The sequence below is a fragment of the Salmo salar genome, chromosome 19 (genome assembly GCF_965601325.2).
Source record: "Salmo salar chromosome 19, fSalSal1, whole genome shotgun sequence".
Classification (NCBI taxonomy): Eukaryota; Metazoa; Chordata; class Actinopteri; order Salmoniformes; family Salmonidae; genus Salmo; species Salmo salar.
Window position 1 is genome coordinate 53,063,302 of NC_138309.1, and position 15,468 is coordinate 53,078,769.

Sequence of the window (15,468 nt, forward strand, 5' to 3'; positions counted from 1 at the left end):
TCCTTCTGAAACAACAAGCCTCTAAGAGAGAAATTATCACAGAGCGGTTGGTGCTTCTGCAATCAAGTAGCTCCCATCAGCCCCCATTCTCCATGATTAGACAGACTGAGCACTGAAAGCTTGGACCATCGCCACCCAATCCAATCCAGTTCTCTCATTTATGTATACACGTTCTGACCTTAAATATATAGATTTTTTTATTTACTTTTAAACAATGACTGAACAGTACCCAATGCAAACCACTCACACAGTCACAAACACATAGGAGTACAGTAAAACAATGTGAGGGACAGACCTAGGTCAGGCTGCAGCCCCGTGTCCTTGTCGTCGATCCTCAGGTTGGTGTAGAGGGGGGCAGACTCCATGCCGGAGCGACTGCAGGGAACAGCGTAGGTGTCAAACAGCTCCTTCAGGTCTTTACGGCTCCGAATGCTACAGCACATCAAAACAACAACGGGGGCGTTCACATTCAACTGATGGAAATATTCAGCCACTCTTGGAGGACGTTGACAGAGGACAATGTTATGCTTTTTCATTCTTACATAAGAGCAACATGTTTCGGCGTGTAGCCTTAGACTTTGTTTTCAACTGAGAGACACTTCAGAAAACCAGTGTGTCTTTGACAAAACAACCTTGGGAAAGATTGGTTGGATTTGTAAAAGCTTCTTCTGAATGTTTGAATGGAATGCAATAACTGTGCTCTTGTGATACGAGAATTCCCTCTATATTGCCAGTGGGAGTGCATTTAATCACTACCAGTGACTGTATATAGACTATAGTTACTGCGCACTATAAAGAAAGGAGGCTGGAAGTTGGACAGCGCACCTGAAAGACTTGAAGAGCTCGACGAACTCGATGAAACTCATGGTGCTGCCAGAGATCATGAGGTTCTGGAAGCCCTTGAAGCAGCCCTTCCCCCGGCCGTGCCAGCTTCTGCTGCTCCACGCACTACACAGGGACAAGACCAGAGGGGATTGGTTACTGTTATAGTTAAAAACACTAGATTTCAAATGTATTCTCTTGTGTCTTTTATATGTCGTAGATAAAAATGTTTAAATAAAGTGGCAATAGTATTTGGTGTGAGGCTTACACTATCAGTATATGATAATAGGTTTACAGATGTATTATCAACTATATACAATGTTTCCCCTCTAAGAACAGGTCTGGGGTCAGGTTTCATGTCTTACCCTGGCTGGGCCTTGGTGCTGCCTGACAGGACGGGGGAGGAGAGAGGACGGGAGGGGTTGGAGCTGCTCATACTGGAGGAAGAGGAAGAGGAGGAGGAACCCGGGGTCTTACAGCTCGACAGGGAGAAGGGTCCAGGGAAGCCGTCCTCTATGGGATCAATAACGTACAGGGTTACACGCAATGTAAAAATGGACAAACACAGTGAACAAGAGTCATTCAGAAGTAAACAAAAATCGGTCTATTTAAAATCCCAGATATTCCCATTTTTGAAAGTGTACCTCCCTGTAAACCATAAACTACTGGTATGGGAAGACAGTTACATGTCACTGAGGAATTGTGCGAGGTGGTGTAGTGTAGGGTAGTGGACATGTTACCTAGCCCTTCCTGGTCCATGCCGTCACACAGCTCCGGCCTGTTCCTGCACAGGGTGTCCTTGCAGCTCTTGGTTTTCCGTTGGAATATCTCGTCATCGGTAGCGTCCCCGCTGTCTCCCTGTGTGGTTTATGAAACACCCAGTCAGTGACCCAGATCTCCACAAACCCAGACAAACACATTTGAAGGCTGTATTTCTCAAACTAACACTATATTTAGGTATATTTCTCCTAACCCTGGTGAGAGCTTTCTTCTTCTTCTTGGTGGTAGAGATGTGCTTCTGAGCGCTGGGCTTCTCTGTGCCCCCTGTGCCCATGTTCCAGCGCCGGCCCCCAAACAGCTCTATAGCCTGAGCAAGAGTGGGACCCTCGTACCTGCCCTCCTCCTATTGCAGATGGGAGACGAAACACGAAACACACAGCAGTCTATGAGGAGATCGCTCACTCAAGGCTTATTGACATTAGGATGAGTCAAAATCACCTTCCTCGCATCTGTGCTGAAGTTACAGGAGGCTCACCATTTCCCTTTTGAGCATTGATTAACAGGACATTACACTTCCCAAATCAATTCTACCTTGTGTATTCTAGACTGATTCAATATACCTGCCATCCCATATCATCCACTACACAATCTCAATGAATTAGTATTTTACCTGATAGAGGCTGACGTACTGCCTCCTGAGCCAGTGCAGTCTCTGATCAGGGAACTTCTTCAGCTTCCTCATGGCGTTGACCAGCTCCACCAGTCCTTCGTGCAGCATGCGGGCTGTGTGCTTGGGGGCCACAAAGTGCAGCAGCCTGTTGTCTGTAGTATGGAGCCCGTAAAGCAGACTGACCCCATTCTCCTCGGCCCTCATGGTGTTACACAGCTTGTTCTGCAGACACACAGCATGCAAGTCCACCCCGGAGTGGCCCAGGAACACAGCCTTGACCACCGAGAGGTCCAGCAGACCCTCCGACAGGCTGTTCACTACAGGTTGACCCAGGCCTGGGGGCTCCGCGGGGGGGCTGCCGCTCTGGGGATTAGCCCAGGTCAGGATGCAGTTGTCGGGCTGCAGGCGGAGGAGGCAGCGAGCGGTGAGGTGGCTCTCCTGGTCGTAATGGATGACGGTGGCTCCCTGCAGGAGGAACTGGTGGACGTCAGGCTGGAGGGAGAGCACGTACCAGGGGATGAGCTCCGTGCCGTGGCCGAAGGCCCGGTGGGTCTCCTCAGTGCCCTGGAATTCCACCTCTTTAGCCAGCTCAGACAGATCCCCCTCAGAGTCTGACAGGTCTCCCACCACAAACCTAACGGGCGAACAAGGAGGTCAAAGAGGAGCAGAACACCAAACAGTGGATATTTGTGATCGGTTAATAGTTCTGCCTCTGCTCTAGGACATATAGAGGGGGAATGATTGTCTCATCACCACCTTGTTCTATTCAATGAGTGTAGCAACCCAGCCATGTCATCTACCAAAATAACATCACTTTGAGGATAGCAAATGCATTGAACGCAGCCCGGTCTGAACAAACATAAAAACGCACCATGCAATTGTAACAGCAAATTTGACACATACAAATAAAGCTAAGTCAGTTAGTGGGAAAGCTCTAAACGGCAGTCTGATAACTTACAAGACACGGTTGGAATCTGACCTGCTCCTGAAAGAGCTACGGTAGGAGGAGGAATGAGGGAGGAAGAACAGAGAGAAAAGGTCAGGAAGTGTCTAGCTACAAATAGTTTAGATAAAACAAGTAAAACAGAGAAGGACTGAAAGGATGAGAGATGTCACATTTGCCCTTATCTTTCCTCCAATCAACAATGTGCGAGGACTTCCACAGAAAACCATTGACTGGATCCAGAGGCCCCGTCGGAAACAAAATGGTGTCATAAATCAGAGGCCTTTTCCACCAAGTAACCATTAACCCAAGTCTGAGGACAAACAGATCTCCCATAAGGGTCAGGAAACTACACGGCGCTGGAAACGGGCTCGTTTTCCAGTATAGTACACTAGTACAGGTAACTGGAACTCTTCAGATTTCTATCACAATCATTTATGCCTTTGACTTTGCTTTGTAAAGCCAAAAGGAAACTGGAAAGTAGTGAAACTGCCATCTCAGCAAAGAATTCCCATCATAAACACTTGCAGTCCCCAGATAACCTGACATTAAATATGATTCATGAACCTCTACTTCCTGTCAAGTAACACCTGTCATTGATTATACAGTATCATAAACCAGGCAGTCTGGGTCCTGGACGCTGATTGGCTGAAACCCATGGTATATCAGACATTATAAACCAGGTGGTTCGAGCCCTGAATGCTGATTGGCTGACAGGCGTGGTATATCAGACCGTATACCACGGGTATGACAAAACATTTTTACTGCTCTAATTACATTGGTAACCAGTTTATAATAACAATAAGGTACCTCAGAGGTTTGTGGTATTTGGCCAATATACCACAGCTAAGGGCTGTATCCAGGCACTCCTCATTGAGTCGTGATTAAAAACAGCCCTTAGCCGTGGTATATTGGCCATATACCACGCCCCTCGTGCCTTATTGCTTAACTATAATCTATGCTTTACTGTTGCATGTTCTCTAAAATATCTCGTCTTAAAATATTCTTTGTCTTGCCGTTACTATGCATTCAGCATGTTCCACAAGGCCAAACAATGATATTTCATAACGACTACACCTCTGATTGACAGAACATTCAATTGTGCTCACACTTAAAAAAAATAAAAAGGACAAGCTGCAACAATGCCAGAACTGAAGTGGTCCATGGACAATATCTGCAGAGCTACTGTGGTTCTTACGGCTCTAACTGAACATTATACAAGCCGTCCACCTTCTGTCTCTATGCGTTTCTGTCAAAGAAACAGCGGAGAAAGGAGTTGGCATTAAAGGGAGCCTTCCACTCTCAGACAGGGTCACCATTCCTTCTGAAAGGTTTGACATTCAAATAAGAGCTACTTTAAACAAGACATAACTTTTGGTGGAGGTCGGTTGCGGAAAGATCAGGGGGGAAAAATTAGGGTTTAAAGTAGAAGACGTTATTCTCAACTTTCTCAGATTAAAGGGTGTTTAAACAGGTGGAATCTAAATTTATCAGCCATGTAAATCTGATTTAGAATGTGAAACATTCATAGAAAATCCACGTATAAATAACCTTTAAATCAAACATGCAAGTAACTGTATATGCTAGAGGGGAGTAGCCAAGTAGAGGGAATGTCTAGATGAACAGCATCACAGTATGATGGCGAGAGGAATGGATCGACTGTAGATTATTCCTGACACGTCAGGATTTTTCATGTCCCCCTTCACAGGTTAAGGTTAGGATTTGGGAATCCTAAAACTGATCCTAGATCTGTGCTTGAGTACCACTTCTTCCTGATCCAGTCACTTACTGGTTCCTGTTCCTGTCCATGAATGTCTTTTTGCAGGATGTGGAGGAGCCTTCGTGGTGGCCCTCCTCTCCCTCCTCCATCTCCAGACTGCGGTTGCAGGAGCGGATGATCTGCAGGATGTTGCTGACCGTGGCTTCCTTCTCCTGGCTGTGCAGCCCGTCTGGCCCCACCCTCTGCAGGAAGTGCTGCTGCCCGCCGTAGTCCCCCACAAACTACACAGAAAGAGAAGCAGGGTAACGTGAACAATAAAAGGTGGCACTACAAAGGTAAAACAGCAACTTGATGTAAAGTGTACACAGTCAAACTGCTCATCTAGGAAGAGCCATCAAAGCTGTGTTAAGAGCTTCAGAGTGATAGCAGGTGTTGTCTGTCCACCTAGCCTTGTTCACCCACTATGCTACAAGCCTGGCATGCAAGCTTGGGCCTGGCCCTCTTCGTTACCTCTAGTGAGTCCTCTGGCGAGTCGTGCGTTGAGTGGCGCAGGCTGATAATGCTGGCGGCCCCGTCCAGCGCGTCACTCAGCTCTTTGAGGAAGACGCCACAGAAGGGCACTACCTTGCACCCTGGGATGTTAAGGGCACGGTTCAACACTTTCTTGTACTCGGACGAAGACTCGTGCTGCGCCATGGCATCTTTCAGCCTGCGCATGGTCTCAATGTCCGACTGCTCCATGAACTGCCACATCTTCAGTACTTTACGAGACCTGGAGCAGAGAATAATTCCATATCGATCTAACACACATCTTACTTACATTAGGTTTAGCAGAACAATTTTGAATTAGGTGCAATCTGAATAATGAAAATTGACATGTGCTGTAGGATTACAGCCAGTTGGAAGAAAGTGAGGCGTGTAAGAAATGTGTCTGGAGGACCAAATACCGTAGTCCAGCCAGGAACTCCATGACGGCGTTGTAGTTGCCCATGTTCCAGCAACACTTGGCCACGTGGACCAGGTAGGAGAACACCGCTCTCTTCTCCTCCATTGAACTCGCAGTCAGGATCAACCAGGTCACCCACGAGCTCACCTGTTAGAGGCAGCAACTCTCACAGTTTCAACATTGTCTACTTCATGACCTGCCAATGCTCCGAAACAGCCAGGCTGCGCTTGGAATGACACGGTAGTCCCTATATAGTGCACTGCTTTCATAGGGCTCTGGTCAAAAGTTGAGGCACTATATAGGGAATATGGTGCCATTTTGGACACACCCTTATAGTGAAAGGACTAGTGTTTCACACTGGGCAGGTCAATGTTCTACACAGCATCGACAACAGTACCATTTATGATGAACTCAATGAAACGGAATTAGGCCTTATTTCAACCCAGGTTTAGCGGTCACCATCTCTAACTTAACACGAAACAATGCTGGTAGTCGGCTCTACAACAAGTCCTGAAACCTCTTGATTGCATCAGGTCTGGTTTGTTGCATACATCCAACCAAAATAGTAGCGATAAGGGTTTATCCAAGTTCAGGCAGAAACCCTGGACTGGACATAACAGTTGGAGCAAATATTTGCCCACTGTTGTGTTGCGGCTAAACCCCCCCCCCCCCCCCCCTAAAACAATGAGGGTTACATAAACAGTTCCACAGGCAGGTTCCTGATATTGCAGTCAGTCAGATCTGTTCTGTTCCTATGGGAGAACCAGTCATCAGAACCAGGGCCAGTCAGACTCTCTGCCTTTCTAAAGTCATCCCTGTAAGCATTCCTCTTGTCGCTCTGCTCGGCTGTCTACAGTTACAGATGTAGGATCTGAATTTGAGCCTGCTTGCTACAGCAGGAAAATAATCCTGCAGCAACCAGGAAATGTGAATTGTTTGGGAACTATAATTAATGGAAATATCTTGTAGGGGTTGATTCATTTTTCCTTAGGGCAAATCAAGTATGACATTTTAAAGTGGAAATTACAATCTTTAGAAGCCTTCTTAAACATAAACAACTTTGCAATTCCTGCTGTGCAAAATTCTCAGCAACACAAGAGCAATCAAATGAAGAACCTACATCTGTACACACCCAGAGAGAAGCCAGTAGGCTTAAAAAAACAACATAACACAGATCCAATTACTGGGTTATGTAAGATGTAAAGGGGGGGGACGACTTCAGTTTGATTCCCTCCAGAGAGAAAACTTCAGACACTAAAAGTTACAGCGCCATCACAGACACATAGATATCATCCTCCTTCTCCTCCCTCGTTTCCGAGAACGACTGACAATGAGAGACGGCACCAAAGTGATAGAGAGAGAAACATGACATTCCACTTCTCCCAAGTGTCTGCAGTACATGACTATTTGAATCCAGACTGTGTTACATTACAGCTATGTCCCTCAGCGCTATAAACATTGTCGGCGGTGGACATGAAAGCACTGGTAGGCCGTAGATTAGAGGCAGGTGCATATCTGTCAGAGTGGCTGATATTCTAGACGGCACAACTCCCGTCCTCCCATGGATGAGTCCATATTAAAAAGGTGGGAGATCAGTCGGCATTGATCTAAAATGGTCTCTTCCTGTTATGTGTCGTCCCTTTGATAACGACACAGGGGTTACATCAGAATGACAACCCCAATCCACTGGAGTAAAAACCGAACGGCACTCGGATTCCAATATGATATAGTATAAATCAAATAGCCTACACAATAACAATGGAATTATAATTCCAGGAATAAATCTTTTGGTGAGAATGCCAATAACACCATTTGACCATTGATCAAAAACATACAACGTGCTTACAATCTTGTTTTCTTTGTCAAGGTTCAGTTTCCCCATGATGGAACGATGACATAATCAAGGTTGACAGAGTTATTACAAACTCACCACACAACCATTTTGTGTTTGTCAGAATGAACCGCTCCAGACAGCCATTTCGACTCAAACAGCCTGCCCAGTTTCTCTGATCCAGTACGTGGAACTGGGGCACAGCAGGTAACCACACACATAGTGAGTCCATCTCTACCATGCTGAGGAGGTTATGTCAGACTCTGTCTCTGTTGAGAAGAGTCACTCATTTGATTGTAGCTCCGCCACATGCCCAAAAATGGTTAGGATGCACATTTGGGGAAATACAATTCTCACTCTCCTCTCACTTAATATAAACCAGCTGATGTTAAGGCATGAAACTTAAAGATGACATCATTTCCACTCTCCTCCGTGTGCTTGGGACTGACCTCATTCCGAGATGTTTTTCTTAATTGTTTATTCTCAAAGTCAATCAGCGTAGAGGGCAGCTCAAAGGGCTCTGTTCAGGAGTGTAATTTGACACTAATCACCGCAAGTGTGGGAAACAAATTGGCAGAATAAGACCATCAAACACAGTACACCACCGGGTGGTCAATTCCACAAAAATAATAACTAACAATTAACATTACCGTCAAGTGAGATCTTTAATAACCTTATACCGTAGGGCTCTCCAATCCTGGTCCCGGACAGCAACAACGTGTGCAGGCTTTTGTTCTAGCCCAGCATTAACTCACCTGACTCAACTAATAGATGAATCATCAAGACCTTAATTCAACCCCATCCTGTAGATATTTAGGACCAAGATTGTTACTAACCACTCAACGCAGTCACATTAGTCCAGCCTCTCTTCACCAGTCTCACCTCATTGAACCGCGTTACCAGGTCCTCCACAGTGTTCCTCTGGGTCTGTATGGGCATGGCCGGGGCCGACAGCGAGGCCTTAAGGCTGGGGTGCAGGCGCCTGCTGCAGTCGGGGCTGCCCAGGTCCCTGGTGAAGAAACAGATGTAGTCCAGGGGGAAGACGCGGCGGTACAGCTGCTGCTCCTGCTCCGTCAGGATGCTGGCGATCTCCTCGGGGAACTGGATCAGGTGACGCAGCTCGACCAGCTCCTTGCTGATGCCCGTCACGTTGGACGGGACCGTGCTGGACGCCGACATGTTGCTGCACAGCTGACGCTCTGAGAGAGACAGACAGGTGAGAGATGTACACAGTACACAGTAAACTAAAAAGTATCTTCCAACGTCAATTCCCAGGTAATATTAAACATGGTAGTAGGAAAGCTGAACCCCGCTGCTTTTCAGAATACAAAACACGTCGAAAACAAACTCCCTAGATCAGACATCAAACTTCTAAGTGACTCCCACATTTCCACCCGAGTGGCAGAAGTGCGTGTTTGGGTTTTCGTACAGGAGCCATTAGCCCCGTTTCCAGTGTGTTTACACACCCTGAGAACACACACACCACAGCTCTGCTGTCTCTGCTCTGAGATAAATGGCTGTGTGCTCTGTTGGTATGGTGGACCGGGGGACCGGTGCAGAAATACCATAAATACAGGGAATTAGATGCCCCTCTGGACATCGTCAGCCCTCAGCCGCCACACACCACCGCTGGATGTCCTGGGAAACCTTTTGATACGTGTGCCAGGTAGCCATGGCTACCGCAATAACTGGTGGCGAGAAAATAAATAAATAAATCGGCCATTTATATTGGTTGATTTGTGCATCCGGCGCAGTCTCTTAACTGCTCTCGGTAATGAACATTGTGTGCGAGTGTGGATTTGTGTGCCGTTTACATTGTGAGATTGACGCGATCTATCATGCTGCGGCCTAGAGCGGAGTCTAACTAAACACAACATCCCGCAGACTGCACTAGGACTTGTGGTAAAAAAAAGTTTTAACAAAAATGTCCGACTTAAAAAGGGACAGTTCAAACAATAAGAAAAAGGGACCATCCCGCCACTGTTTGGGTAAACGGCTGAGGGATGGCGATGGAGAAATGTAACTACTCAAATTCATAGACTGAGCTATGGATGAAAGGACTGACCATCTATGAGATCAAAATGACAGTTTTAACCCTGTTTTGAGGATGTACAGTGTTTGTTTACAAACACTGGAGTAAAATAAGCATGTGTTTTGGATTCTGATGGAGTAAGATAGTTGAACTAAGCTTATAAGGCATTTATAATTTGGACCTATATTCTTCAAGAATAAATGGCTACATATCATGAATTTAAAAGTGTAAAAATGGACATAGCCACTGCAGATTGCCCCTTTAAAATGATACTGAAGTGGGTGAAATAAATAAAGGGCCCCGCTTTATAGCCAGAACATAATCAGAAAGTTCTAGAACGGCGTAAAAGCAGAACATAAACAATCATTTGATTAAATTCTTCTTATTTTTAGAACCTTGATAAAGGGGCCTCAGTGTTTTATTGGGCCCCCATATTACAGTTGAAGCTCAAACATGGCCATTGACCATATTAGCCATTTTATCCTTGTAGTCAATAGCACTACCTCTCCCTTAAACAAGAGCAGCATTTGTTTTGCTTTTATAATGCTATAAATCATTGACTTCTTATCAAGTTAATATCTCAAAACTAATTTTGAACATTTAATTTAAAAATGAAAAAAAACCTGTGCGGCATATGGTCCTGGAAATATTTCCAACAAATCAACGTCTGTTATCATCCATCTCCAACATCTGCTTAACGTCCTCTTTTTATGAGCTACCTTTTGAAGTGGAAATAAATTGCATTTGATTATGTAGTACAATAGTCCGGGGCTAAGTGTCTCCCGCTCCCTAATCTTTATGCATGATGCCCTACTCAAAGCACAGCATAAGCCTTGCATAAACGCCTGGTAAGCAGGGCTCATGGGAGAGTGTCTGCAAAGATCCTGTTTTAGAGTAGACCCGGTGTCATCCTCAATGGCTCCCTATTCCTATATAGTAGTGCACTAGGTTTGGCCAGGTCCAATAGGGCTCTGGTAAAAAGTAGTGCACTATATAGGGAATACCCAGGCTGCCTAGGTGGCTGGTCCAGGCTGTAGCCGAATGTACATCCTGCTGAGGAGCCGTCCTCTGATCACACTCGGCGTCTTTCTGTCAGCCTGTGTCACGGCCTGTGCCTGTACAACAATAGACTTCAGAGCTGTATTCAGGGTGCTTAAAGGCCATAGGTCAGACCCTCAGGAAAGAGAGTCAAGACCTGAGTCGAGAGAGTTCTTTCCCTTTGCCCCGCTGTGGTATTTCCTGAGGAGCAAGTCGGTAGGATGCTTATTGGCGTGACGAAGGAGAATAACAGAATGTAAAACCATTACAAAACCTGATCAAGAGAAGCTTGCAATTACTGTAGCTTGAACCATGTCATGCTGAATCACCTGGCTATTTATACTGACATGAGCAGAGCACAGAACCTTTAACATGTCTGACGTTACTCACTGCTGCAGTGATGACAATCACAACTACAGTAGGGGATGAATCAAACAGGTGCACCAAGTCAGAGATCATTACTTTATTTATCTAAAACCAGCCCGGTTATACATACATTTCTTTATTATGAGAAATTGACTTTACCCATATCAGTCTCATGACAAGGACCTAACACAATACCCCAAAACCTTGTATCAATCAGCATTTATAAAGCCCTTTTTACATCAGCGGATACAGACTATAACCACGGTACCTGACCAGAGTCTCTCTAAAGCCCAAACCACACAACAAATTCATGACATCAAAAATACTGGTTCAAGTCAACAAATCCACATCATTCAAAACAACATTGCAACAGACTGTAGAGGAACAGAAGTCTGTCCTTGGAGCTCGAAATAAAACATGCCATTACAAACCAGGACATAATGTGACCAGCCAGTCCTGGTAAACTAGCCACGGACAGGAGTAGCAACAGCCTGTGACAGCTCTGGAGACAGAAACTCTGTGGAGACAAGTGACAACCCACAGGAGTAGGCTAGCTATAGAAACTGAAGAAATCTAATCATACACACTGCTAAGGCTAAGGCTGCTAAGGTGCAGGCAGATAGCTTACTGATGAGTGAAGAGAGCCTCCACACACTCACAGTATAGTCACAGTATAGTCCACACTCACAGTATACTCCACACACTCACAGTATACTCCACACACTCACAGTATACTCCACACACTCACAGTATAGTCATAGTATACTCCACACACTCACCGTGTACTCCACACACTCACCGTGTACTCCACACACTCACCGTGTACTCCACACACTCACCGTGTACTCCACACACTCACAGTATAGTCACAGTATAGTCCACACACTCACAGTATAGTCACAGTATAGTCCACACACTCACAGTATAGTCACAGTATAGGTCCCACACTCACAGTATAGTCACAGTATAGTCAACACACTCACAGTATAGTCACAGTATAGTCCACACACTCACAGTATAGTCACAGTATAGTCCACACACTCACAGTATAGTCACAGTATAGTCCACACACTCACAGTATAGTCACAGTATAGGTCCCACACTCACAGTATAGTCACAGTATAGTCAACACACTCACAGTATAGTCACAGTATAGTCCACACACTCACAGTATAGTCACAGTATAGTCCACACACTCACAGTACAGTCATAGTATAGTCCACACACTCACAGTACAGTCATAGTATAGTCCACACACTCACAGTACAGTCACAGTATAGGTCCCACACTCACAGTATAGTCACAGTATAGTCAACACACTCACAGTATAGTCACAGTATAGTCAACACACTCACAGTATAGTCACAGTATAGTCAACACACTCACAGTATAGTCACAGTATAGTCCACACACTCACAGTATAGTCACAGTATAGTCCACACACTCACAGTATAGTCACAGTATAGTCCACACACTCACAGTATAGTCACAGTATAGTCCACACACTCACAGTATAGTCACAGTATAGTCCACACACTCACAGTATAGTCACAGTATAGTCCACACACTCACAGTATAGTCACAGTATAGTCCACACACTCACAGTATAGTCACAGTATAGTCCACACACTCACAGTATAGTCCACACACTCACAGTATAGTCACAGTATAGTCCACACACTCACAGTATAGTCATAGTATAGCACACACTCACAGTATAGTCACAGTATAGTCAACACACTCACAGTATAGTCACAGTATAGTCAACACACTCACAGTATAGTACATTCCATAGGACAACAGCACTGAATCCTGTCTGTTTCTAGACAGTTTCATTTAAAGCCCACTTACTGATCAGCTTGAAGTCCATCCTGTGGGAGTGCTTCATGGCTGAGCTGCGGACGGCGGGAGCAGCGCTGTCGTTACTGTTAGCTCCGTGGTTGTTCACACAGCACCGGCGAGGTGCACTTGTCCACATCAGAGCAGCTCAGGAGCGCCAGCTGCTCTCCAGCTCTCGTTGCTCCCCGAGCTGACACAGTACAAACCTCACAGCCATGCGCCAGCAACGCCTGCAGCCAGCCCCCCCACCTCCAGCTATAACACCCCACACAGAGAGACACCGATAGCCCCAACACTCCTCCCTCCCCCAGCTCCTCTCCGTGAGGTCAGTTTACATACACATGAAGGCTATACATGTCCCTCTACAGAGGGGGAGTCAAGTATCTAAACATGTAGTCTGAAAGCCAAAATATTACTCATTACAAAGTGGAGGGAAATCTCAGAGAAAAGGAGTGTACCATTGATTTACTGGTGGTTGTAAAATGGTTTTCAGATAAATATTCGGATAAAGCTTAGTCACTCCCCAGTCCAAAGGAACATTTAAGTCTAACATATCAAGGTAATACTCAGTGCTGCCAGAATACGTGTGGTAAGCTGGCATTTTCCCCAGCACTTTTCACTAAGGTGGGTTAGCGCCTCACCTCTTCCGATTTAGTTTAATAAAAAAATATTGACGCTAACGTGTTAAAAAGAAGCGCAAAGTGTTTTAATTTTTTTTTTTTAACCAAATTCCCTCATGATTGGTCAACTCGCGCACAATTTCTCTGTCCATCACATCGGAGTGCTGCTGCAGGCTCTGTGTGTGTCTTGAGAAATCAGATTTAAGGAAATTACGCTCTCCACTTTCCTCTGGTAGCTTATTTATTTAGCAAACGTGACAACCACACATCCCCCGCAGTTAGCTGTTTTCACAACCCCAAATAACTGAATATACTATTTATTTATTACTTTGGGGGGGGGGGGGGAGGCTTGCTTGAACCTTGCATGATGCCTTGTAATACGCCACTGGTGATAACACATCACTCACATTACTACGCTCTGTCCCTCTGGCCAGGGTAAACAAAGCGCTAACATTAAGTATTTATATCCCATTTATTTGTGTTAAGAGAAAATATGAATGGGATCAAATTTGGTTTATTTTCAAACTTAGGCTGACTAGGCTACCTAGACGATTTCAATACAAAATGATTAACTTGAATTACTCAATAAACACAATAGCTGACAGACTGATCATTTTTTTATTAGGCCGACAGTTGCATAGGGCAGGCCTACACAATGCAAACCTGCATGAAGCAAGCTCAGCCCGGTAAGTGCCATTGTCCAATCATGTTGCTGGCTGTCTGTGCTGAGGAAACCCCCCTCCCTGTTAGTCTAGCTTTAAAAAGAAATCCATATGAATTCATGTGAAACAAGTACAGGTTGCCGCAGTTTGACAGGGTTTTCATCCTCCCCAAACCCAGGAGTTTTTCCAGGAGATTTTTTCAAACCATGTGACCGGATGACAAAAACTCTGGTCCCATCATAGCCCATACTAAAATGTTTAAGAACTGATAAACACCTTCATACCATATAAAAGGTACAGTTTTACCTGGATAGGCCACCAGATAAGGAAAAACTCTTGGCCCCAGGTTTTTAGTTTTTGCCCCACCACTCAGGGACCTGTGGTGCCATCCCTGTAAGGCATAAGGTCATACACCATTGACAGCCTTAAAAACTGGAGACTTCCCCTAAGCTTCCCCCGCCATGTCGCCAAATATATGGTTCAAACACACAACATATATCAACAGCCTGTTGGAAGGAAGCCAAACAGTATTTCCCTTAATTAGTCATTTAAACCACATTTAGACAATGTGATCTGTAGGACAAAAGAGTTCAAGCTTCACCCATTTCAGTACACAAACAAAAAACTGAACACGGCTTTTCATAACATGACTACTCAAAAGAGGACGAAAGGCTTCATTGTTTAACCCACACCTGCTTTTTGTCCACAAGCTGTCTGACAATGCAATAGCTAGCCTATCGCAGTCACCGCGCAGCAGTTCAACATAAACAAGGCTAGCTGACAACCTGGGCTTACACGCAGCTTCTCTAATCTCTCACCGTGTGGGTCTGCACTTCAGACAAACAAGCACTTTTCATTCTAGCATACTGGTGGATCTCGCTGTACTTTGACCTGATCTTGACCTGGCTATTCCAGTCAGCATTTTTCTAAAGCCGTTATTTGTGTTTGCAGCTGCCAGTATGTCACCCTCAATCCTCATAATAATAACGACGAGGGTGACGAGGGTGGTTTTGAATGTCCTCAATCCACATACAGCACTGACGTCACCGAGTCTTTCAGTCATCGGAGTGCCTCTGAACATTAAGTTTGAAACACCTTTATCAAGTATTCGAATGCTTCTGATCATTTGGCATGATCGAGAAATATTTGATTAAAGTCATAAGCCTTCACAAATGCCAGTCATAAAATGATATTGTTCCCATCTCTAAATAAGTCGCTCAATAGCAATCTACACCTTACTGTATCTGTTCTCTACTTAT

The 15,468-nt window shown here is 45.1% G+C and overlaps 1 protein-coding gene across 9 annotated transcripts in view; it reads right to left on the reverse strand.

Annotated features, from left to right (window-relative positions):
• Positions 1–15,468, reverse strand: part of LOC106578971 (1-phosphatidylinositol 4,5-bisphosphate phosphodiesterase epsilon-1) — a 79,326-nt gene that overhangs the window by 17,064 nt on the left and 46,794 nt on the right. For 6 of the 9 annotated variants that reach the window (XM_014158312.3, XM_014158311.3, XM_014158310.3 and 3 more), the window contains 11 exons: positions 8,535–8,851; positions 5,823–5,968; positions 5,386–5,647; positions 4,945–5,156; positions 3,171–3,206; positions 2,213–2,846; positions 1,796–1,945; positions 1,563–1,680; positions 1,188–1,335; positions 826–948; positions 296–432 (listed from right to left, as the gene is read on the reverse strand). In XM_014158312.3, coding sequence (XP_014013787.3) covers positions 296–432; positions 826–948; positions 1,188–1,335; positions 1,563–1,680; positions 1,796–1,945; positions 2,213–2,846; positions 3,171–3,206; positions 4,945–5,156; positions 5,386–5,647; positions 5,823–5,968; positions 8,535–8,851 — 2,283 coding nt within the window. Of the gene's footprint in view, positions 1–295; positions 433–825; positions 949–1,187; positions 1,336–1,562; positions 1,681–1,795; positions 1,946–2,212; positions 2,847–3,170; positions 3,207–4,944; positions 5,157–5,385; positions 5,648–5,822; positions 5,969–8,534; positions 8,852–12,939; positions 13,183–15,468 lie in introns of those variants that run through there. The other 3 variants (XM_014158313.3, XM_014158316.3, XM_014158317.3) reach the window with 2 other exon arrangements.